The sequence below is a fragment of the Ovis aries genome, chromosome 3 (assembly GCF_016772045.2).
Source record: "Ovis aries strain OAR_USU_Benz2616 breed Rambouillet chromosome 3, ARS-UI_Ramb_v3.0, whole genome shotgun sequence".
NCBI lineage: Eukaryota > Metazoa > Chordata > Mammalia > Artiodactyla > Bovidae > Ovis > Ovis aries.
In genome coordinates this window covers 145,526,195-145,550,191 of record NC_056056.1, presented here as the reverse complement: position 1 = coordinate 145,550,191, position 23,997 = coordinate 145,526,195, and the positions used below count along the sequence as shown (strand labels likewise).

General features: G+C 37.2%; 1 protein-coding gene across 3 annotated transcripts in view; it reads left to right on the top strand.

Annotated features, from left to right (window-relative positions):
* PDZRN4 (PDZ domain containing ring finger 4) overlaps positions 1 to 23,997 on the top strand; it is a 419,179-nt gene that overhangs the window by 385,070 nt on the left and 10,112 nt on the right. For all 3 annotated transcript variants that reach the window (XM_042246871.2, XM_012174489.4, XM_042246872.2), the window contains 3 exons: positions 11,300 to 11,398; positions 13,852 to 13,914; positions 21,483 to 21,584. In XM_042246871.2, coding sequence (XP_042102805.1) covers positions 11,300 to 11,398; positions 13,852 to 13,914; positions 21,483 to 21,584 — 264 coding nt within the window. The remainder of the gene's footprint in view (positions 1 to 11,299; positions 11,399 to 13,851; positions 13,915 to 21,482; positions 21,585 to 23,997) is intronic.

The following is a 23,997-nucleotide window of genomic DNA, read 5'->3' as shown; positions in this document are numbered from 1 at the left end:
CAAGGGACTACCACGACACAAAGGGTCACCCTGGCCTTTTCAACTATTTACTTTTCAGAATGCACATGGTTAATATCAAAGAAATGCTGTTAACACTTTCTTTTGAAAAAGCTAGTTTCAGCAACTAAAGGAAAGATAGCTTACAATTGCCAGGAGTAGAGATACACTAAAGACAGCAGGACCAGGTGAAACACATACTATGAGAATGGCAATAGGCATTTTGAGGCTTTCAGAGAATGAACAACGTTTGTGTATGAAATTTTAGTGTGCTATTTTTTCTTTTTAAATCTGCTGTAGACTCAAAGGTTTGAAAGAATACTTCTAAAAAAAAGTCAACTCAAGCCCTTCTCTGCTAGCACACTGATCCAGTTTGCTGTTGTTGTTGCTCACTCGCTAAGCCATGTCAGACTCTTTGCGGCCTCACAGAGTGCAGCACACCAGGCTTCTCTGTCATCCATTATTTCCCAGAGTTTGCTCAAATTTGTGTCCACTGAGTCAGTGATACTGTCTAACCATCTCATCCTCTGCTTCCCTCTTCTCTTTTTGTCTTCTATCTTTCCCAGTATCAGGGTCTTTTTAATGAAACAGCTCTTCACATAAGATAGCCAAAGTACTGGAGCTTTAGTTTCAACATCAGTCCTTTTCCAGCCCTAAATGAACATTCAGGGTTGATTTCCTTTAGGTCTGACTGGTTTGATCTCCTTACAGTCCAAGGGACTCTCACAAGTCTTCTCCTACAACATGATTCAAAAGCATCAGTTTTTCAGTACTCAGCCTTCTTTATGGTCCAACTCACATCCATACATGACCACTGGAAAAACCATAGGTTTGACTATACAGATCTTTGTCAGCAAAGTGATGTCTCTGTTTTTTAATACACTGTCTAGGTTTGTCATAGCTTTCCTTCCAAGAAGCAAGCGTCTCTTCAATTTCATGGCTGCAGTCACGGTTCACAGTGATCTTGGGAGCCCCAGAAAATAAAATCTGTCAGTTTCCAATTTTCCCCTTCTATTTGTCATTAAGTGATGGGATCAGCTGCCATAATCCTTTTTTCATGTTGATTTTCAAGGCAGCTTTTTCACACTCCTCTTTCACCCTCATCAAGAAATTCTTTAGTTCCTCTTCAATTTCTGCCATTTGAATGGTATCATCAGCATATCTGAGGTTGTTGATATTTCTCTCAACAAGCTTGATTCCAACTAGTGATCCATCCAGCCCAGCAATGATTCAGTCTACCTAAGCTAACACCACTGGTCAATCTTGTTCCTGCTTCCATACATTTCACCTTCATAACCCACTTCCATCAGCTTCTCTCATTTCTTGCAATGATTTTCCCATCCCAACACACTCTTCTCCATGCACACCCCAACTTACCATCCCAGATGAGAATTGCTCAAGGAATAATATAAGAAACCAACATGATAACAGTTATTAAGAGTGATTGAATAAACATTAGGAGACTTGGCTTCTACCTTAGCTCTGCCACTAAATTATCAGGTGAATGTGGGGAAGTCATTTCTATTAATAAAAGTTGGAGGATAAGTAGTGTCTAGAATTTCCTTCCAAATAACCCTGTGAAATAAATTATGATTATATTAATTTCCTCAAAACTTAATCTGCTTTGAAAATAAAATAGGAGAAATGTATGCATCTGCCTCAGCTGAATGCTAAACAGTCAAATCCTTTCTTTCAATAGTCTTAGTTTCATAATTCATTGTTGTTTATAGAAGATGAAACACTCTAAATTTTTCATATTGGCCTCCCTCTCCCTTTTCTGCCCAGTATTTTTGTCATGAGACCTTTTAGAATTTGGTCCTAACAAGTCTCTGGCGTCCTCTGTTCATATTCCCTTCAGCACCCTTTGCAAAGCTGCACTGAATTTCTCACCCTCTGCATGAAGGTAGCTTCTCTTTGGAACTTTTCCTCTTTTGGCTCATCTCTTGATGCTTGCCTCATCTCATCTATCTTTTACCATGTATGTCTTTGCACTTTTGTGAGTTCTTTATGTTTTTAAGCCTCAGTCTACACAATGAGCTTTTAAATCATCGTTGAACTATAAGAGTGTATTGATTGAAAAAACAAGCTTCAGAGTAAAAGAAAAAAAAAACCTATGTTCAGTTTCTGACTCAGACAAATGGTTGCTAAGTAACCTTAGGTAAGTTACTAAATACTGATCCTGAATTGTTTTATATGTAAAATGAAATTTGTAACATCTTCCAATATCAATTGGGACTCTGATCCAAAAAGATATATGACCCAAAACAGATACTTAAGGGGAAAAAGAGATGTATTAACTTTTTGAGTTGAAAATTCCAGAAGATCCTGTTTCAAGCATAACTTGATCCAGGGACTCAAATGATGTGAGTAAATTTCAATCTTTCTCCATCTTTTGGCTTTTACCTCCTCTTTGCTGGATTTATTCCTAGGGTCTACATATTGTGGGAAAATGAAGATCTGAGCTGTTCCTATAGTCTTGTAGGCTCAAGTACAACAGGAAAGACAAGTGTTCTTTTCTCAAGAGTTTCAACAGAGGTCTCGGGCCTGATATTGATGGGCTTAATTAAACTCTATCAAATATCCATTCTTAAAATGATCATTACAGTTGATGAATAAAATACACTCATTGACTGATGTCTGGGTCACATGACTGCTCCCAAAGCTGAAATCAGCATTGAACAAACAAGCAGATAAAGAAAGAAGAAGGTGCAATTCTGCACAAGAAATATGGGTTAATGTTTCCAAAAAGAAAGTAATTGAATGCTGGTTGGATCATAAATAACTACGATGCACTATATTAGCCTGTCATATTATTATAAAACTAAATGTGACATTATTCCCAAAACATTTATCACAATGTTTGGTATATAAAAGTTTCCAGTGCTAAATGTGGGCCTTGGTACATAGCAGGTGTTAAGAAAGTATCAGGTGAATAAAGTGAATACACACTAAATGTGCTAGAGAAATTCTTAGAATTTGTACTTTATAGTTAATTTTGCTTTATTTTTCCAGCTCACTCTGATTATTTTGTTGGCAGAGATTATAAGAGAATAAGTCACATTTATTGTTTGAACAGTTTTCTGAATATATTCTACTTAATTAAATACAATTATACTGAGGTACAAATATGCCAAAGCAATTATAGTCTATATCCAACTTCACTATAGTAGTTAGCTCATCCAAAAGATGCCTGTGGGACTTCTCATAAGTTCCCAGATTTTGCTGGCATTAGGAATGCAATGAAGATGGCATGGCACTGTCCTCAAGAGTTTGATTCATATCTAAGGCTTGTGGGATATGAAAAACACTAGATAAAATACATGCTTATAGGATAGTAAAGGGAAAAGACAGTAAAAAGTAAGCAATCTAAAAAAATATAAATTTGCTAATAAAAATGAATAAATAATCATAGTTGTCAAGAAGTTTCTAAGCATCGGTGAAATTTCTGTAGAGAATTTAAAGACCTGCTTGAGAAAGAGTGATGGAGAGGGACACTACCCAGGATATTATTTAAGCTGAAAACAGAAAAATGAGAACGAGTTATATATGGAAACAGAGGAAGGAGCTGTTGAGAACTGAAGTCCTTCAGTTAGGACTTGAATCTCAGTTCTGCCTCTGACTTAACTGCGTGTCTCTGGGCAAGTTAGTTGACTTATCTCTATGCTTCATTTTCCTCATCAATAAAATAGCAATAATAGTAACAGTGTTTAAGGACTGACACAGTTGGCATTCAAAACCTTACCTTCTCCTTCATGTGTTGATAACATTCCCCACTTGTGTGCTCATCTCTTAACCCCTACAACTCATGGGCCATGCTACCTCTGTAGCCATTTTCCAAACTGCAAGTCAGACTATGTTAGTTCCTTTTTCAGTTAGTCTTCTTTATTTTTTTGCAGATATAATTACTTAATATAGTATAGTCATTTTTCCATGATCTTGCCACTTTTCCAGTTTTATTTTTCACCATGAATTTATTTTCACCCACTCCAGTCTTCAACCCTTAGCTTCACACACACTAACTACTTAAAGCTCATCTAACATGTCATGCATTCCCTATCTCTGTGCCTTTACATGGTCAAAGTTCTCTGCTTGGGAATTCAGGCTTGGTGAACACCCAGTCTATTCTATTATGTCTTCCAAGTTTTTTATTTGATTCTGTCAGCGACCCTTAACCTAGAGTGGATCATCATTGTTGTGGGGTTTCTACTCGACGGGGTGGATACAGATGAATTTAGATTAATATGCTGAATGGAGGGAAGATGTAGCAGTTTCCATCTCATGGTTTATTTTTTTTCCCACAAAGTGTGAAATAGAATGATTGGCTATGAGTAATAAGAATCTCTTAGTATCCTGTGAAGTATGAGGGGAGGCCATCAGCTGAGAGTGGGCATATTTAATTGGAAAATTTATGAAGAAAGAAGAGTAGCTTCACAAAGGAAGCATATGGGATTGTCGACCAGTGTTGATGGCCCATTTGAGGTTTGTGGGAATGAATTTACAGTGAAAGCAGTCCATGTGGTTTGCATGACTGTGCCTTTTCCTCCAGGGCCATACTGCAGCCATTTAGGTGAAAACCCAAGGGAGTGAACAGTTGGGCTTAACAGTGATTGACCTTTGCTGGGTGATACGGTGAAGGCAGAGAACAATGAGGGGGTTCTGGAATTTTAAAAGAGTATCGTTACTAACTGCAGTTTCAAGCTGGGCAAGGAGAGAGAAGAGGGCATAAGGGAATTATTGATAGTGAAAAGTCAACTAGTTCAAGGTCCCCTGAGAAAGCACAAATGCTGGAGTGGGAATGGAAGAGTATCTGAGCTGATCAGAGCATGAAATGCTAAAGTGGATATTTTAGAAGGAAAGCAACTATGGAGATAACATTTTGGAGTAGTCTTTTCCATAGTTTTCTATGATATGTTGAATTATTTTGATGGAGACCAGCTAAGAGCTAACATACAAATCACAAAACACAGACAAAAAATGACTATGGATATTAACATTGCTGCCATTTATAAGCTAATAAATGATCATTTAACGTTTGTTCAAATCTCAAGTGTCAACTCTGAAAAACCCAGGCTTACAAAGATAAACTATATGATCCAATATCTAAAAACAAGTGCAGCTTTCTCAAAAGGCACAAGCTCAAAATAAGGCAAAAAACATATCTGATGTAACCAGCATGTTTCCATGGTTTCCTCCCCTGTCTTTGTTCTTTGATGCAGACAGAGCAGGGCTGAGTGAAAGCCCATTAAAGGGCAGGTGTGCATGAAGCTGGCTGGCTCTATAACTGACACAGCAGAATGATACAAACCACTTCTTACACTCACCTTGATGTTAAATTTCCCATTTCTATTCCTGGTCCAGATTTCATGACACGGACTCAATTACGGGCACCATGAATCCATTCCCTCCCTCAGTTAAAAGTATAAACAAAATTAACATCGTTTTCTTTGTTAAGGTGTAAGATTTATTCCAAATGGGTAATTTAAGACTTCCTAAGGTGATTCAGAGGCCGCAAGAAAGAGACAGTCCGGGTCAAGGAAGATGTGGCACCTTTATTTCTCAAAGGATCCAGAAAGAAAAAGTCTCTAAGAACAGGAAACTGGGGGTTAAATGCTACCTGTATTTTGCGACAACATCATCAAGAAGGGAAAGTGGTTGTGTCTTCATCAACCGTTCACTTCATCTAAGTGGTGAGATAAAAGGTGTCATTGTAAAGACAAGACTATATGTTTCACTTTTATCCTAATATCTCTACAAAATGTGATTTAGTTGCTAGTTGCAGTAATTTGTTATGAATATTTGGAGTTGAGGTGTCCAAACCTGAAATGAGACAGCAATTTGAGTATTTCAGGAGGTTTTTTGTTTATTTCTTATTGAACTTTATTCCTGATTTTCACTATCCAGGAGATAGTGAATCAAAATGATTTTTCCATAATACAGTATCTAAGCTTCTCATGGATATGGAGGTTAAAGTTTTCATATTTCCCACTTCAGTTCAGTTCAATTCAGTCACTCAGCCATGTCCGACTCTTTGCAACCCCATGAATCGCAGCACACCAGGCCTCCCTGTCCATCACCAACTCCCGGAGTTCACTCAAACTCACATCCATGGTGTCGGTGATGCCATCCAGCCATCTCATCCTCTGTCATGCCCTTCTCCACCTGCCCCCAATCCCTCCCACCATCAGAGTCTTTTCCAATGAGTCAATTCTTCGCATGAGGTGGCCAAAGTACTGGAGTTTCAGCTTTAGCATAATTCCTTCCAAAAAATACCCAGGGCTGATCTCCTTCAGAATGGACTGGTTGGATCTCCTTGCAGTTCAAGGGACTCTCAAGAGTCTTCTCCAATACCACAGTTCAAAAGCATCAATTCTTCAGCACTCAGCTTTCTTCACAGTCCAACTCTTACATGACCACTGGAAAAACCATAGCCTTGACTAGATGGACCTTTGTTGGCAAAGTAATGCCTCTGCTTTTGAATATGCTATCTAGGTTGGTCATAACTTTTCTTCCAAGGAGTAAGCGTCTTTAGTAAGGCTTTTTAGTTCCTCTTCACTTTCTGCCATAAGGGTGGTGTTATCTGCATATCTGAGGTTATTGATATTTCTCCCAGCAATCTTTTTTTTTTTTTCATAGAAAGTCTTATTTATTACTATGATTGTTTTCAAAACCTAGTGTCTAACAGCTTCTAGAAACCAGTTCTCTTCTGAGCAATAAATATAATCCCAAATTACTCCCCACTTAATTCATTTTAAATAAAGATCTTGTTGGAACAACTAAGTGTGGTACTTCACTAGTTAGTAATCAAACATTACAAAATTCAATATAGTTATATATGATTAAAGCTAAGCTGATAAAATAACGGATATGTTGTCTTATGGGGCTTCCAGGGTAACTCAGCTGGTTAAAAAATTCTGCCTGCAATGCAGGAGGCCCCAGTTCAATTCATGGGTCAAGATGTTCCCCTGAAGAAGGGATAGGCTACCCACTCCAGTATTCTTGGGCTTCCCTGGTAGTTCAAATGTTAAAGAATCTGCCTGCATTGCGGGAGACCTGGGTTCTCTCCCTGGGTTGGGAAGATCTCCTGGAGGAGGGCATGGCAACCCACTCCAGTATTCTTGCCTAGAGAATGCCTCATGGACAGAGGAGCCTTGCGGGCTACAGTCCATGGGGTCAGAAAGAGTTGGACATGACTGAGCAACTGAGCACAACACAGCACATGTTGTCTTATCAATAAAAAGGAAATAAAATTAAAAGAAAAATATGAACACACTAGACCCCTTCTCTGGATTGTCAGCTGGTATCAGTGACCATTCTGTCTAGCCCTGGTTTTCATTCTGACTTGTGTAGTACTGATTGCCGTGCTGTGCTAAGTCACTTCAGTCATGTCTGACTCTGTGAGCGTATGGACTGCAGCCTGCCAGGCTCCTCTGTCCATGGGATTCTTCAGGCAAGAATACTAGAGTGGGTAGCTGTGCCTTCCTCCAGGCCATCTTCCCGACCCAGGGATCTAACCCATATCTCGTGCAGCTCCTGCTTTATAGGTGAATTCTTTACCACTGAGCCTCAGAGGAAGCCCTGTAGTACTGATTGCCTCTGAATTTTCTCACTCATGTCATGGGCCTCAAGCTCTCTGGAGTGTAGAAACAATTTGCTTAAATTCACATTGTTGTGCAGCAGAAACTAACACGACATTGTAAAGCAATTACACTCCAATAAAAGAACATTGCAGGCAGCTTCAAGCCTCAGATCTTCCAACAAGAGAATTCCACCTAAAAAGCAAAAGTGTTTATATTTTTTAACTTCCTTCTTCCACCTGAGACCGAATCATTACAACATAAAACTTTCACAGCACTGTAGTGCAACCAATTTATATAAAAATCCCATTCTTTCTACGATTTGAAGGATGCTTCACAGTAAATTCTACTAACTTTAATCCCTTACTCCACCCTCAACCTTCATAATCAGTTTCTCACAGAATTAGATATTATGGCATGATTTTTTAAGGGATTATACATATTCCCAGAATGTAAGACCTTAAAGCACATTTAAGCCAAAATTAATGTGGTTTCACCAGGTGTATGAAGTGATTCTTCCATTCTAGTTGCAAATGCCTTATGGATGGTTAGCAGTGCCATCCAGGCGGACTTGGCTTTGATTTGTAGATGCCCGAGAATTGTCTTCGCAGAGAAAATGTACAGAGATAGCATTTCACTTTTATGTTTTTCATCAAACAGCCTCCTCGTGACAGAGGGAAAGGCATGAAAGTTGTTAGGGAAAACATTGTCTATTACCAGGAGGTTGTTTCTTCAGAAGTCAGAGGCTCGTGTGCACTGTGAAGAGAATACTAAATGAAACCCGGGCTAGAGGACGCCTTTCAGATAAGCAGCCTTTACAATGTCACCTTTGCCTCATACAAACAAAACGGTCTACAGCTAGCGGCTTATAAATTATTTGGTCATAGAATTAAAGAAACTTTGATTCTAAAGTGTATGCTTCTGTGGACCAATATGAAATATGTAATACCTGAAACATTCTCAACCAAAGAAAGAATTGCAAGTCCACTCTTCAGGCTGGTGTTAGGTGGTCTGTGGACTGCAGGAAATCTCACTTGAGTCTTCTTCAGAGCCTGGAATCTTACTTCCATAAGTTCAGTCCTTTGAATTAAGGCTTGTAATAGGAAGTGTATGCTCAGTCTTTATTGGTGTAAACCAAACACTGGATGGGACAACATTTTAAAAAAATATTAATAATGATCCCCTTAGGAAATATTTATTATTTTCTTTATATCTCAAGAGCTACTTGTGAGATAATGGAAGATGATACCAAGGGCCAGGTTTTGCTAGGAGGTAATTAGGATGACAAACCTGAATACCAATGGCTTCCTAGGTAAACAGACCTTAGGAACTCCAGGAAGCTAGAGAAATAGAAGCAGGGTGTCCAGTATCTTAAAAGGGCAGGGGAAGAGATGCTGTTGAAAACAAAGGTGCTGTGGGTAATTTCGAGACCTGCTTCACAATTTTGCTTAGGTTCAATATGACCTTGGTTTCTCAGATCTCCATTTCCTTGCAATTCTTATTAAATGGTCTGCAATATTGATATTTATGGGTGATTTTGCCCTTTTTGTTTTAATAGATTGGTTCCACCTCTATTACAGGATATTTAGATATGCATCTTTTAAACAAACACCAAAACAATAGTACACCATTGAGAGTGCAGAGAAAACACTCAGAAAAGGAATGCTTCCCTCTGGACATGACTTCCCGCAATGTGGGGTGTTTCTCTTGTGCTATTGGAAGGACAAAGAAAGTCAATGGATTTCAGCTCCACGATTGCTTTAATTTTAAGTTCCCACTCTCATCCCATAAGTTCTTTATGGGATGTTTAGATTTCCTTGTAGGCCTCTTAGGAATCACAAACTTTTTTACTCCTTAACTGTATACACTTGACTGCTGTAATTAGAGCTCTTTTGTTGCCGTAATTCCTTCATAATGTTACAGTTTTAGTCAAGCATTCTTTCCCTCTGGAGGCATTAATTGTTGCCAGTTTTGAAAATGCCCTTCATGAGTGTGTACTTTTTGTTTTTCTGGTGATAAAACATGTCACTATTTCCTATTCTTCCTCTAGGTGAAAAGAGTTTTTTTGTTGTTGTTCAGCATATGCTATGCCCTTTTCAAGCCCTGTAGTGTAGTTTAGAGTATCTTTGTCCACCAGCTGGAAAGTCAGCATTGGTCATGATTTCATGTACTTCACCAATTTGCAGTACATGTCTCAAGATGCAAGATTTAAATTTTCTTTTATTTGCTGTTAGCTGTGAAATTGTTGGTCACTGGAGCTTATGACAGTCTATCCTTGTTAAGGATTTACCTATGGCAAGTAGAAACATATGGTTTGTAGTATGTCATTAAGATAAATGGTTATTTTCCAATGACAAGTCCTTCACTAAAATACAAAGTTAAAATGGAAGATACTTCTTCAAATGTAGCAGCGTGCACTGGAAATATCCTCTAGTTTGAAACTGAGTGAGTATCTCTTTGTTTAGTCCCGGTAACTACTTGAGATAATGGATACTATATTAAACTTTATTCCATTCATTCACATACACACACACACACACACACACACACACACACACTCTCAATGCATGCACACAAAATCGATCTCCAATTAAAGAGGAAAGATTGATTATTGGTTTACAAAAAATGACAAACACTCAGACATGTTTTGAAATAAAAGCCATTATCCTTCAACCACCATGGACTGAGTTCCCACACTGAGACTGTCCCTGATCTAGGCCCTAGTGAAAAAGAGTATTAAGCAAGACAGACAAATTCATAACTCCCACAAAACCTGAGGTTTAGAAACTTGGTCTAGATCTGGTCATTTGGTCATTTCCAATTTAAATTTATTCTGCTCTTCCTCATCCGATTATTTACTGAAGGGCCTTATATGCTCCATCCAATAAGAACACGTTCTCCATGATAAGAGCACCAATCGGTGTTTTACTGTTTGGAATTATGCAATTTATTCTAAAGTCATCTGCTTCTGAGAGCAGTACAAGTCTATTTCATTATATAAAAATGAAATACACTGAAATTTATTATTATTTTACTGAACATAAATCAGGAAATAGATTCAATATATATTACCTAAAGACTGACATTTCAAGCCCCTTAGCCATGTGTTTCAGTAAATGTGATTCCTTGTTCATTTACTGCTGCATTTTGAATCATTGCCTCTGCCCATATGACTGTTGATGTCTCTTGCTGCAGCCTGGATGAACCCATTTCTTTTCAAGGCTGAGAGTTGCTACAAGATGATAGAAAATCTTGGCCTAGCTACACAAAACTATCATCATATATAGAACTCAAAAGAAGAATTGATGCAGAGTCCAGTTCATCTTTTTTGTTTTAATTTTGTTTTATTAAAATAAAAACACAGGAACTCTGAATAGTTTTATAAACATTTTGCTACCTACATTGACATTCTCAAGTATTTTCTTGATTCCACATTATTGATTTATACATATTTTATTTGAACATCATTTGTGTTTTTTAAGTTTTATAACTTAATGCAAAAAATGCACATCTCCAGCTTTATAATTAAAATTTAAAACGTTGGCCTGATCATACAGATATATATGTTGAGAGTGAATTTTGAGGATTTTGGTAACACAGGTTAATTCAAATGTCAGGTAATAGTTGTGAAAACATCCCAGGATGACCCAGAGAATATCAGTGAGTTCTGCATCCTGCTGTGGGATTTCTCTCTGAGATAAATGTCGGTCTCTGTGTTTTTCTCCCAGGAGGTCGAGTTGTGTCGTGTTAGCAGTCAAGAGAAGCTGGGTCTGACAGTCTGTTACCGAACGGATGATGAAGAAGACACCGGCATTTATGTCAGCAAGGTAAGAAATGCCATGGAAGAGAGATTAGGGGAGGCAGACGGCAAGCAATGGAGTGAAATGACTCACAATGAGAAAATCCTTGGGAGGCTTGAATGTGAAGAACTGGCCATGTTCCAATACTTGTCATTTCCAATTAAAGAAGTAAATTATGTTGCCCAAGTAATGTAATTATTATCAGCTTATTTAACGTGGCTGCTTTCACCGCAGAATCCCAGTAAGAAAGAGTGCAAAAATGGTTACATTGTCTAAATTTGAATAAAGTCCCATAAATATGCCGGAAGTCAGGCAAAGTTTTTGATCAGCAAACATTTGTCTTTCCATCCCTGCTGTGTCTTTTATCTGACTTGTTAGCAATCGCATTAACTAATTGTTTTAAATCTAATATTGACATCTAATATTTTCAATCTAAAATCTAAATATTTACTAAAAATCTAATATTTTACTCTGCTGAAGATGGACAAATTTGAATATCATATCCAAGAAGGGCATCCATTAGTTTGTTTTATTCAACCACATAATCACTTTCAAAAAGTGACGTATTGACTCAGGGAACTATATTCAACATCCTATAATGTTACAATGGAAAAGAATATGAAAAAGAATAAAATCAACTATACTTCAATTTAAAAAGTGAGGTACTTAAATGTGAAATACCTTCAGTGTTAATTATTTTGAAAAAAAGTGAAGCAAAGTTTATTATTATAGGTGATTTTTGAAACTCCCAAAAGAATCATTTTATGAGAAGTAGTAAGGTATTATGTATGCAGATATGATTAAAAATCACAAATGTAGATGCAAGCACGTATGTGTATATATGTATGCATGTTATCTAATCCCTGCATATGTATATGTATACACACATATGTATGTGAAATCATGCATATTATATGTATGTGCATGAACCCAGAGGTTAGACAAACTAAATACTAATTGCTCTGCTGTGCTATTTCAAATTTTCTTGGCCATGACCTTGAAAACATTATATAACTTACTAAGATTCAGCTTCCTTAACTAGAAATTCAGTACAACAATACTTTTAATATTGCTTTTATAGAGGTTTTTAGACTAGGAAAAGATAATGCACTTGGAAAATTATGAAACTCTATAAATATAAATGTTAATCTTTATCACTTTACCAAAAAATCTACTGACTCGTTCTTACCATGGAGAAATTTCCAGAGAATATTTGACTTGCATATATAGCTGTTTTAAATAAACAACTATGAAACCACCTCTGATTATGGTAAGGAAGTATAAGGCAACACATGCAGAATTATCTTTTGTAATATGTATGGAAGTGCAAATACAGAATTTTAATATTAGTTTGATTATAGTTCTGAAGACAAATTCTTAGATTGTGAATGGCTTCTAAATAAGATACAATTAATTAACTATCCATCATTTCCTTCAGGTAAGTCTCTGTTTACAATTTAAACATGTCAGCTCTGGAACTTTGCTCTTCAGGAATAGTAAGAAAACCCACAGGCACAGAACATATGTACTTGGAAAAAATGTTTCCTTATACATCAAACATGTAATTATAGCGTCTTTTGTTCTTGACTGATCACTTAAAACTCATTTATTGGGTGGCACTACCTAATTAGAAAGTAATATCTAACATCTGGATAGGATGGATCAACCTTATGCTACACTTGAAATATTTTGCTTAAAGAAAAAAAAAAAGGCTTTGCTGGAATAAATTCCAATAAATGGTTGGAAGCCATCATGTGAAATGTGTGCTAGATGAAATTACCTCCACTAAACAGTAAGTCATCACTCAAGTTTGGCCAATTAAAGTGTGGATGAGCTCTTAAAAGAGCTTTAAATATCTATTTATTCTAAAATAAATGATAGTTAATATAGTTCAGCCTAAATGTAAAGTAGTGTCTGCATGGGTAAGATTATTTTTTTTTTCACTTTTTGAGCTACATAGATTAAAAATCCCTTTATAAATTTGTGTGATCATAACACAGAAATCCCTCTAATAAGTATGGACTTAAGAATATAGCTATCAGGTTTTCTCAGACAGCTAAGGCAGGATTCAAAAATCACCCTAGCAGAAAGTACATTTCCTGAGTCCAGAAAATTCTGGTATTAACATCATCTGAGGATCAGGTCAGCTGAAAACAACATCCGACAGTTGGGATACAGAAATGAGTGAACAATTGTAAAAAAAAAAATAAGATATAAAAGGAGGAAAGGATAAAAGGAAGAAAGAAAAAGAGGGAGGGAGAGAAAAGTGGTCTACAGATCAAATTGGGCTTCATTCTCCTTAATTTTATTATAATTAATTCTAAAATAGCTCATTAACATTTTTAGAATCAGTTGACAAAGAAAAATTTGGCATGCCCTCTATAACTCAATAGAAAAACATGAACCATATTTAAAAAGAAATTTAAGTTTCTGGGGATGATATTGCATATCCAGTTGACACTGTGTCCTCTCCCTTACAGGTAGATCCAAACAGCATTGCTGCCAAAGATGGCCGAATTCGAGAAGGGGATCGTATTTTGCAAGTACGTGTGCAGTTATTTTCTCTAGTTTCCTTCTGTCTGTCCAACAGCTTTCATTTTATTTCACACCTTGAAAAATATTAGAAAAATAATTTCCCCTTGTTTCTGGATAGTAACATCTACAAAACTAAAAGCTATCATTCAAACCTTTTTTTTAAAAAATTTTTATTTTTACTTTATTTTACTTTACAATACTGTTTTGGTTTTGCCATACATTGACATGAATCCAAAAAAACAATTGATAGTGCCATTTATTAAGGATTATTAGTAATAATTTTAGTAAGGCATAATCTCTGGACTCAGATACCTCACCTTCAGCTTCCAGCTCCATCACTTAATTGGAAGCTTTACTTCACTTCTCATTGTAAGACTGTTTCCTTATCTTAAAGAATGATAACAGTAAAATATATTGTGGCAAAGGTTAGATGTAATTAAGCCTGTGATATGCTCAGTGAGTAATAAGTGCATGGCCAGAAATAAGTGTATGGTGTGTAATAAGCATGAACTGCTGTTGTTACTGGCATCAGCAGTATTTACTGCTGCCTTTTCCACAATAAATTAGGTAAACAGTGACCCCAGTGTTCCATTATGATGAAAGTTTAGAAATATGAAGTCTTAATTATTTACAAATGAGTTGCTGAGGAAAGGTGGAGGACGGACATGTGAAAACATAGAGATGGACTAAATTTCAGTTTAACAACAGAGATGGTAAGCACCTTATGGGAGGTGTATAAACTGGAAAGAGTTCCAAGCCAAATCAGGAAAAACCTTGAAAGCCAAAGTTTCTGTCATAAATCTTCCTTGACCTGCTTTGTCACCTTTGAGTCCTTTCCCATAAAAAGTGGCTGCAGGAAGACACACAGCACCCCAGCTCTTGTATTCAATTTAACCCCCAAAATAAGAATAGAGGCCTTTGAATTACGCTGTAGAAAAAAGAAAAAAAATGAAAGTATCAGTCGCTCCATTATGTTCGATACTGCAACCCCATGGAGAGTAGCCCACCAAGCTCCTCTGTTCATAGAATTCTCCAGACAAGAATACTGGAGTGGGTTCCTGTTCAGTTCAGTTACTCAGTTGTGTCTGACTCTTTGCGACCCTGTGGACTGCAGCCTGTCAGGCTCCTCTGTCCATGGAGTTTTTCAGGCAAGAATACTGGTATGAGTTGCCATTTCCTCCTCTAGGGACTAGAGTAAGTAACCATTTCTTTGTCCAGGAGATCTTCCTGACCCAGGGATAGAACCCTGGTGTCCTGCATCGCAGGTAGATTTTTTTTTTTACCATCTAAACAACCAGGGAAGCAGATCACACCTGTAAAACAGGAAGGAGGACTCAAATGACTCATTGAAGAAGTTACCACCTGTCGATATATTCTGTAAAATCTTAGTTGTTATATCTATCATCCCCATTTCTCCTTCTTAGACATGAACCCCTGAAAAATTTATTTCTTTTGATTCAATACATTTGGATTCAACACTCTACCTGGAACCAGGGCTTTAAAATAAATAAGCTGCCATGGCAGCCTTTGGGGCACTTCCTGTGTAATTAGGAAGACAGCTGCAAACACAGATGACGACAGTACAACGTGGCATTGTTGTGACAAAGAGGTGCCACACCAGAGGGCTGTCCTACTCAGCCTTCTGCTGTTTCTTTTCCTTTCTTTAGGGGGGCACTCAGCAAATCACAGCCCTTCTCCATACGCCTTCCCTTCTCAAGTGAGAGGCCACAGAACTCCTTTTTCATCAGGGACCCTCTACTAAAGCTCCAATTAGGAAAGAATTGGAGATTATTCATGGTCCCACTAGTTCTCAGGAAACTTCAAGAATATATAATTTCAACTTTATTGAGCTTCTTGGTGGTTAAACAAAATGGGATATGTCTGTCACTGGATAATTCAGGAGCAGGAAAAGCGAATCAAGAAGTTAAGACTTAGTCTTGTCTGCTACTCTATTTTCAATATCTCTTTCACACGTGAATAAATGAAGGGATGAAACACAGATATTCAGCAGAGTGACAGAATAGATGGAGGAGTAAAGCTTTAACTATGTATCCTCGTTAATAAAAAGCGTATTATTTTAGTGTGTCATGCGGATAATGAAGCTTCAAAAATATGTCATTAGTATTTGACTTATGAATCATTTTAAATGCGTTGTTTACTTTGTTAATATCTTCAATTAAGTAAACTGAAAAGAATGTAACCTTCCTTTGATGCTGAGGGTCTCATCCTACCCAGCCATCACCACCCAATGCTATAATGGAGTAAAATGCTCAGTGACTGAAAGTCCTGGAAGATTGTGTGCCCTGATATTAAATGACCCTAGTTGGCTACTTTTTCTGTGCTTTGTCATTTTCCTCATGCTGTTACCAGCTGTCACTTTTTCCTCTCATCTTCTACTCACCATACCCTATATTCATACTGCAGCCTCACTGACTCCCGTCCTAGTTTCTAGCTCACCACATTCCAAATACAGTTAGTAAAATACAGTTATATACACAATGCTGCTGCTGCTGCTGCTGCTGCTAAGTCGCTTCAGTTGTGTCCGACTCTGTGCGACCCCATAGACGGCAGCCCACCAGGCTCCCCCGTCCCTGGGATTCTCCAGGCAAGAACACTAGAGTGGGTTGCCATTTCCTTCTCCAATCCATGAAAGTGAAAAGTGAAAGTGAAGTTGCTCAGTCCGACTCAGCGACCCCATGGACTGCAGCCTACCAGGCTCCTCTGCCCATGGGATTTTCCAAGCAAGAGTACCGGAGTGGGATGCCATTGCCTTCTCTGAGACACACAATACACAAATACAATTAGTGAAGTGGCATCTGTTAGTTCTTTAGGTAGAGTTCAACAGATGTAGAGTACATGTGTTTCCATGGTTGCATACCACATGTTCTGACACTTCCTTATTTTTGGCTATGTTGTGGGTAGTTAAAGTTATCAGATAAAAGTTTTTCTGGATAATAAGGCATTCCGTAATGGAGCTGGTTCATTGAAACAGCAGCAGGATTGATAAAGTGCTGTGGTTTGCCTGATTAGTTTATATTCAGTGACAAATATGTCACATCTAATGAATAAATACCTGTCACATTAAAAAGCCTAGAATTCAATTCTATCTGCACATACAGGAAACAAAGAGTCTTAAGAGTGATAGTAAAATTATATTAAAGAAAACCGTGACAAAATTGTACTCATAGATAAATAGCTCCTATGTGGCTGGTAAGGAGATTATGGGATACACTGTAATGAACAATTAATGACTCCTTTCCCAGGGAGATGAGAGTAGGAGAAAAAGGGTATCTTCTCATCCTTTAGCTTTCCTGGCTGGCTTTGATTTGAATGAATCTTGTTAAAGCAATAGAGATTTTAATTTCCTGTTCACAATGACCTAAGTATAGTACTTCTACGGCTCTGCCCTCATTGTGTGGCTAAAATTTTCTAACTGTAGTGTTCCGTGGACATGTTAGAGGACCTTCCTCAATGACTACACACACACATGGGTATTCACACAATATTGATAGAAGGTAGGGATCATACAGAAGAGAAACTATGACCCAGCTTCGTGAGAACATATTCTAGCTCTCATGTGGTTTGTTTTTTTTTTTTTTTCCTCTGCAAGTGCTTGACAGTCTATTTGCTGTGCTATTGCTACAAACTGGTTGTATCAGATGTGTTCCCAGGAATTAATATGGGGAAGTCCTTTAACAAAATTGTAGTGCTGAGCCAGAGAGAAAAATTAAAGACACATACATGACTGACTATCTAAAGGAAAGAGGGCTCTATTCTCGCATTCTCTTTCGCATGGTAAGCATATAGTATTCCATGTAACTATATATGATTCTAATCTTGGCCAGAAAAGTCAGTCATGTTTCTAAGGATTATTCCCTGACAGAACCCTGCAAAAGCTCAACAAAACAGTGGAACAGTAAGACCTCTAATCAATTCTTTCTTTCTCTACCCTAAACTGGTCCTTAGCATTTCCTCCTACTCTTACTTGCTTTTTTTGGATAACTATTTTCCTTCCATTTCTATTTGTTTCACCTCTGTATCTCTATGCTTCCTTTGCCTTCTTTTACACAGTGAAATATCAATACATTTGACATAAATCTTTCCTCTTTTGCTTAGATTTTTGGGTTTTCAAATAAGAAATTCTACCACCTATAGTTGGTTGAATGCCAAAAACTTTAGTTGCCTACCTGCCCATGGTACATTGACATGAAAACCTAAAAATTGTCATATTTAAACAAAAAAGAAGCTATATGAAGACACTTGTAGTCTTCTAAGTTTTTATACACATTCATATACTAAGTCGCTTCAGTCATGTCCGACTCTTTGCTGCCCTATAGACTATAGCCTGTCAGGCTCCTTTGTCCATGGGGTTCTCCAGGCAAGAATACTGGAGTGGGTTGCCATATCCTCCTCCAGGGGACCTTCCTGACCCAGGGATTGAACACTCATCTCTTATGTCTCCTGCATTGGTAGGGAGGTTCTTTACTACTAGTGCCACCTGAGAAGCCACACACACACACATATGCATGTACAGGAGATTAGGCCTGAAGTAGGATTTTGGCTGATTTTTCTATGTAATTGCCACAATTCTCTTCTAAGCCAAGATAATATCCATTTTGAAACTAATGTTTACATATGCCCATGCACAGAAAATGAGACAAATATATTATCTAGCAGGCTTTTTTTTTTTTTAATTTATAACAAAGTTACATATTGCCTTCTTCCTCTCTTTTTTCCTCTCTATTGTCTTGAAATGGAAGTCTTTCATTAAATAGTGATGACTCCACTCCTCATCCATGTCCTCCCTTTGTTTCTGGCTCCTTCACTCTTTCTGTCTGCATGGTGTTTTCAGGCATAGGAAGCTGTTTTCCCACAAGGAATCCTTCAGCTATGAACCATCATTCAGGAAACAAAGCAAATGAAGGTAGAAAGCTCTGTTTCCATTCCTCAAGTCTTTTCATTCCATGAGAAGAATCTTTGATGAAACCTATGGCTGCATTTTTTGTCTCAATATCAATCTGAGTATCAAACTAAAATGGAATCTACTAACCAGGTGGCTCAGGTGACCTTTATTTTATAAAAGAAATAAAAATTGCATGTTAATCCCAGTTTCTGTGGCAAATTTATTTCACTCCACCTATGATTCTGTATGTAAACTGTTTCTACAATATATGATCTGTCCTCCCAAAATAAGGACATAATGCCCAGACTGAAGATCATAGCTCTGGTCATTATGAGTTCACAGAGGAGATAGAAGAATACCAACTATAAAGGAAATCAAACTCAGCCATAGTGTTTCTTGATGACCTTCTAAGAATTAAAAATACATATGAAATAGATATATCTTAAGCTAGAACTATGTTTACTATTGTGGATTTCATTGTTATGCATGAATTTTAATATATTTGCTTTGTTTAGAAGAAAAGAATCTTTCTGAGGGATTAAAACATAAATAATCTTAGTAATAATAGCAACAATAGCATTAATAGTAATATATACCAACCTTGTGCACTTTCTGTATACAAGTCACATATTTAAACCTTTTACATATATTAGCCCATTTAATCCTGTATCAGCCCTCTGAGAGAGGCACTATTATTTGCATTTTAATAGAGAAAAACATAATAGTAACATTAACATGAATGAAGAGTGTTTAGATCAATGGTAAGTAAAATTTACATGAAGAATTTGGAAGTGAGAAAAAGTAAGAACTGCATTTCAAATTATTCTTAAAAGTTTAACATAAATTGTGTGAGATCATCCAACTCATTCTCCTTAGGATTAATGTGCCTACAGAGGCGGGAAGAAGAAAGACTAGATGCAGAAGCAGAAAGATGGACAGTTAGATGCTTCACAGATGTACTACAAGAATTACTATGAAAGGGGTGCAAGCCCTCAAAACTTAAAGTAAAATTTTTCATATTATTATTTTTAAACTACACACAGGTGAGGGGAGTAATCCTCCACTGCCAATTTATGTTTATTTAAAGGAAAAAAGGCCTTGGACCCAGTACAGAAATAGCTTTTCAGATATACATTTACAAAAAAAAAAAGAAAGAAAACTACAACATATCACTCTGGGTTATTAGTCCCCGATTTGGAATCAAAGTTTTTTTTATTTTTTTTTCTAATTTGATAAATTTTATTTGGAAATTGCAAAAAGAAAAGAAAACAGATTTGAAAGTTATAAAAGCTGAATTTCCTGTCCACACACACAACTGAGGAGCTATTCATTTGATTAGAGTAACAAAATATAGCATGTGGTTGTATGATTTTTCCCTCCTTTGACTATTATTGTCTGCTTCCTTCATACTAAATATGAGTCTATAAGAATCATTGATTGTGGTGCACAGATGAGATTCCTGAGCTTGTCCTCAGATAATTACGTCTGTCTTCATGAGTCAGCCAGAATCCCGAGACCCACAAGGAGAAAACCTCAGGAGTCTACTCCACGCGTTTAAGAAATTCTCAATGAAAGATGTTAGATTAATTATTGAAAATAGTGATCAGTGCAGCCACATTTTGTTTAATTTATTGACATTTTTAATATTTATTTTAGATAGAATTACTTGACCTCTTCAGTTAAAATTTCTTTCTACTTTCTTTGATTATATGTTATGGGTCAAAAATCTTGTTTCTATGGAATGGAATGATTAATAAATAAAATAAATTTATAAAGGGCAAAGAAAAAATGCATCAATAAGAGCTAAATACCTTTGAACATGAAAATGTAGTTTAAAATGCAAATTTTAGGAACCTTATTTTCTCTGTAGCACTTAGGAAAAAAAATGGTACTTTTCAAGCACTACTAGAATTTATTGTTTTTAATAAAAAATTTACTTAAGCTTGCCTTCTTTCATTAAGCATTCCTATTAAAAAATTTTAAGTTTTTAAATTTAAGTATACTTAAGAGTTGAACCTTATTTCATTAGTTTTGTTATTTTAGAGAAGCAGATAAATCTGAGAAAGGAACTGGGAGTAGACGAGGATGTTACCGATAAGCTTGTTCTCGTTTGATTAGTTAAGCATCAAAAGATGTCCAGAGAGTGATTTGGGGCAACTGAGTCAGACCCACATGCAAATATGAGATGATTAAATGAAAATGCAAGCAGCAGCAGCCCGGGAGCATCACCCGGTGAGAGATAACACGGGGGCTCTCTAATTGGCTCACAGCAAGCGCGCAGGATGACGGATTTCAGTTGTGGTATTGCTGGGCCTGCTTTCCCCAGCACCATTATCTCAGAGTGACACTTCCATTACTCTGAGCGGAGAAAGATGAACGTCACCTGTCAGGGGCTGGTTAATTGTGTTGCTAGATGTATGTTGCCAGGGCGCAGGTTGGACATTTATGAACATAACTGCTTCCTCTGATGTCCGCCATCCTTCAGGGATCGATATGGCTCTTACAGTAAGCGCGTAATTGAGTGAAGGCACTTACCACCGAGGGGCTGAAGACGAGCCCATTGTGTGAGCTTCATTGTCCATACATTTACCATAAATGAGCTGATATTTGCCATTTATTGTGTGCAGCATTGTGGAAATGGAAACTAATGCGCCACTTTCATTTGTTTTCTAGATAAATGGGGAAGACGTCCAGGATCGCGAGGCGGCGGTGGCCCAGCTGTCTAGCGACGAGTGCAGGAGAATCCTGCTGCTGGTCGCAAGGCCAGAGAGTCAGGTCAGAATACAGAGCAAAAGCCTTGGACTGAACCTTAGGTTCATTGTCTGCTATTCCACATCAGATCAGTGCCACAGTTATTCGTAAAACCAGGCATACAAAATAGAACCCAGTTATCATTCCCAATTTGCCAACCTTATCAAAACAATTATAAGACTCCTTAATATTGCTCCACATAAAGGCAGCTAAACAACTTATTTTTTAAAAAGAAACACAAAATTAAATAATTACTTCCTCCTTCCACTTGCCAGTTATTTAAAATTAATTAATTAATGAAAAATGATTGACTTTACATGATATTTAATTCTGTGTGCATCCCTGCTTTAGGTTCTCATCTAAAAATACTTAATTGGCATATTAAGGTATCTTAAAAGAATCTCTAATGAGACAAACATTAGCATATCTTGCTGTCAACTCAAATCTTTTTAGAGTGACTTTATCAAATAAAAGACCTTAGATAGCATGATGCGGGTCCACATATAGTAGATGAATTTTTTCCAAGTTTAGCATGACAGACACATCTGTCTGGCCAAAACCAAAAACTGATAGCCTCTAAGGAATCTTTTTACATCTTTACAGAGGGAGATGACATGAAAGTAAAGGAGAGGTAATGGTGGAAGAAAAGTACTATCGGAACTTTTTTTGTGTCCTTTTTATCCCCCACCGCAATGCAGAAAGGACCTTACATTGTCACCATTCTCTCCTTCTGTCAGTAGTTTGAGTGAACTTGGTTATATCACCATTTGTCTTTTAGGTTATTGATCTGATATTTTTCAGACTCAGTAACTACATCCTATCTATAAATTACATTGAGTGAGTGTATTTCAGTGTCAGACTGAATCCTGACTCGAATATAGTGGTTATAAAAGATCACCCTTTCCGCATATATTTCCTTTATGTCCTTGACCATTCTAAACGGTTCCCATAAAGCTTTCCATAGCCCAGGGCAGACTGAAGTTGCACACCTGAGGTCCTGGGAGTGGGGTTGGACAGGTTGCAACTGGCTGAGCTGCCTATGTGAGAGTGAATTATTAAAATATGTATGAAATTGCACTAATTACCTGGAAATTTGGCACACCAGTTAATCTCAATGACCCCATTTTCTTGAAAAAGAGTAAAGAGGCTAAATACATAATGGTGAAATTAAGGGTAAATTGAAGAGAGCTCAATAGTCACCCTTTGTAGAAAAGATACTTTGACTTTATCCTGTGGTTTCCCTGCCCTTTCCATGTAACTGCTAGACAACCTCATTAATTTAGAATTAAAGCATTTCCTTAACTATGCCATATAACAGCTATAATGTACTGTGGAAAGAATAGAATTAATAACATAAGACCAGATCCCGTTAATCTTTGACAGCACAAATATTTTCAGTAGAACCAGTGGTGTTTGTGAATAACTGACTATACTCCTAACCCAAGAGTTAATGTTGGAGGATGAATTTTCAAATACTTTCCACAATTTATAAAAGATGGTCACCTGACTGAAGGATACCATCCTGTCTGACAAAAGTAGGATCTTCCTTAGCCCCTTGATCCTGAAGAAGTCATAACGACACTGGAATGAAGCTGATTGCCTTTAGAAAACCAGATTTCTAGAAAAATAAGGAAAGAAAATGCATTGTAACACCTACTTTAAAATGTATTTAAGCATTACATGCTATAAGGTGGCAAAAGCAATGCAAAACAAAACTTGTATTTATGTCACCATATTTTCCCATCAGTTTCAATATATTTCATTATTGCATTTTTGTTTGTATATTTTATTTAGGGAGAGTAGAAGTTTATGTGTCATTTTTCTAGCCTTTTAAAAATAATGTTTCAAATACTCTCAGAAATAATCTACAGAGTTGCTGGGGGCGGTATTGTGCAACCATGCAATATTTTAAAATAACTCATTTCTTCCATTCCCTGTCAATGTCAACTTACTTTCATTTTCTGCCCATTTTCTTCCTTAGACCATTAAAGATATTGCTATTTTGCCCTATTCCCCTTGGGACCCTGGGTGAGAACAGGCTCTTGCTAGAACTGTAGAGAACTTTTGAGACAGCGCAGGTTGATCCTTTCTTTGAGATACCACGTGTGATCCTCTACGGTGCAGACAGATCCCCTTGTATAATTATGACTATGCTCTGCCAGAGCACTGGACTCAGACTGCCGTATTTATGCCAGTCTGTCACATTATGGGAAATGTGACAGGGAAAGGTAAGCCAGAAGAATCTCTCCTGACTGAGTGTGTTGTGTACCCCTCCAGCCTAGAGGGACACCTTATCAAAGCAGACGGACGCCAACTACCCATGGCAACTCAGGGATCTGTGGGGTTAGATAACAAGAAAAGGGTTATAGGGAACTATTAATTTCTATCATTTGTTTTCTTTGTCTTCCCCACCCCTTCATTTCAATTTCAAAAGATT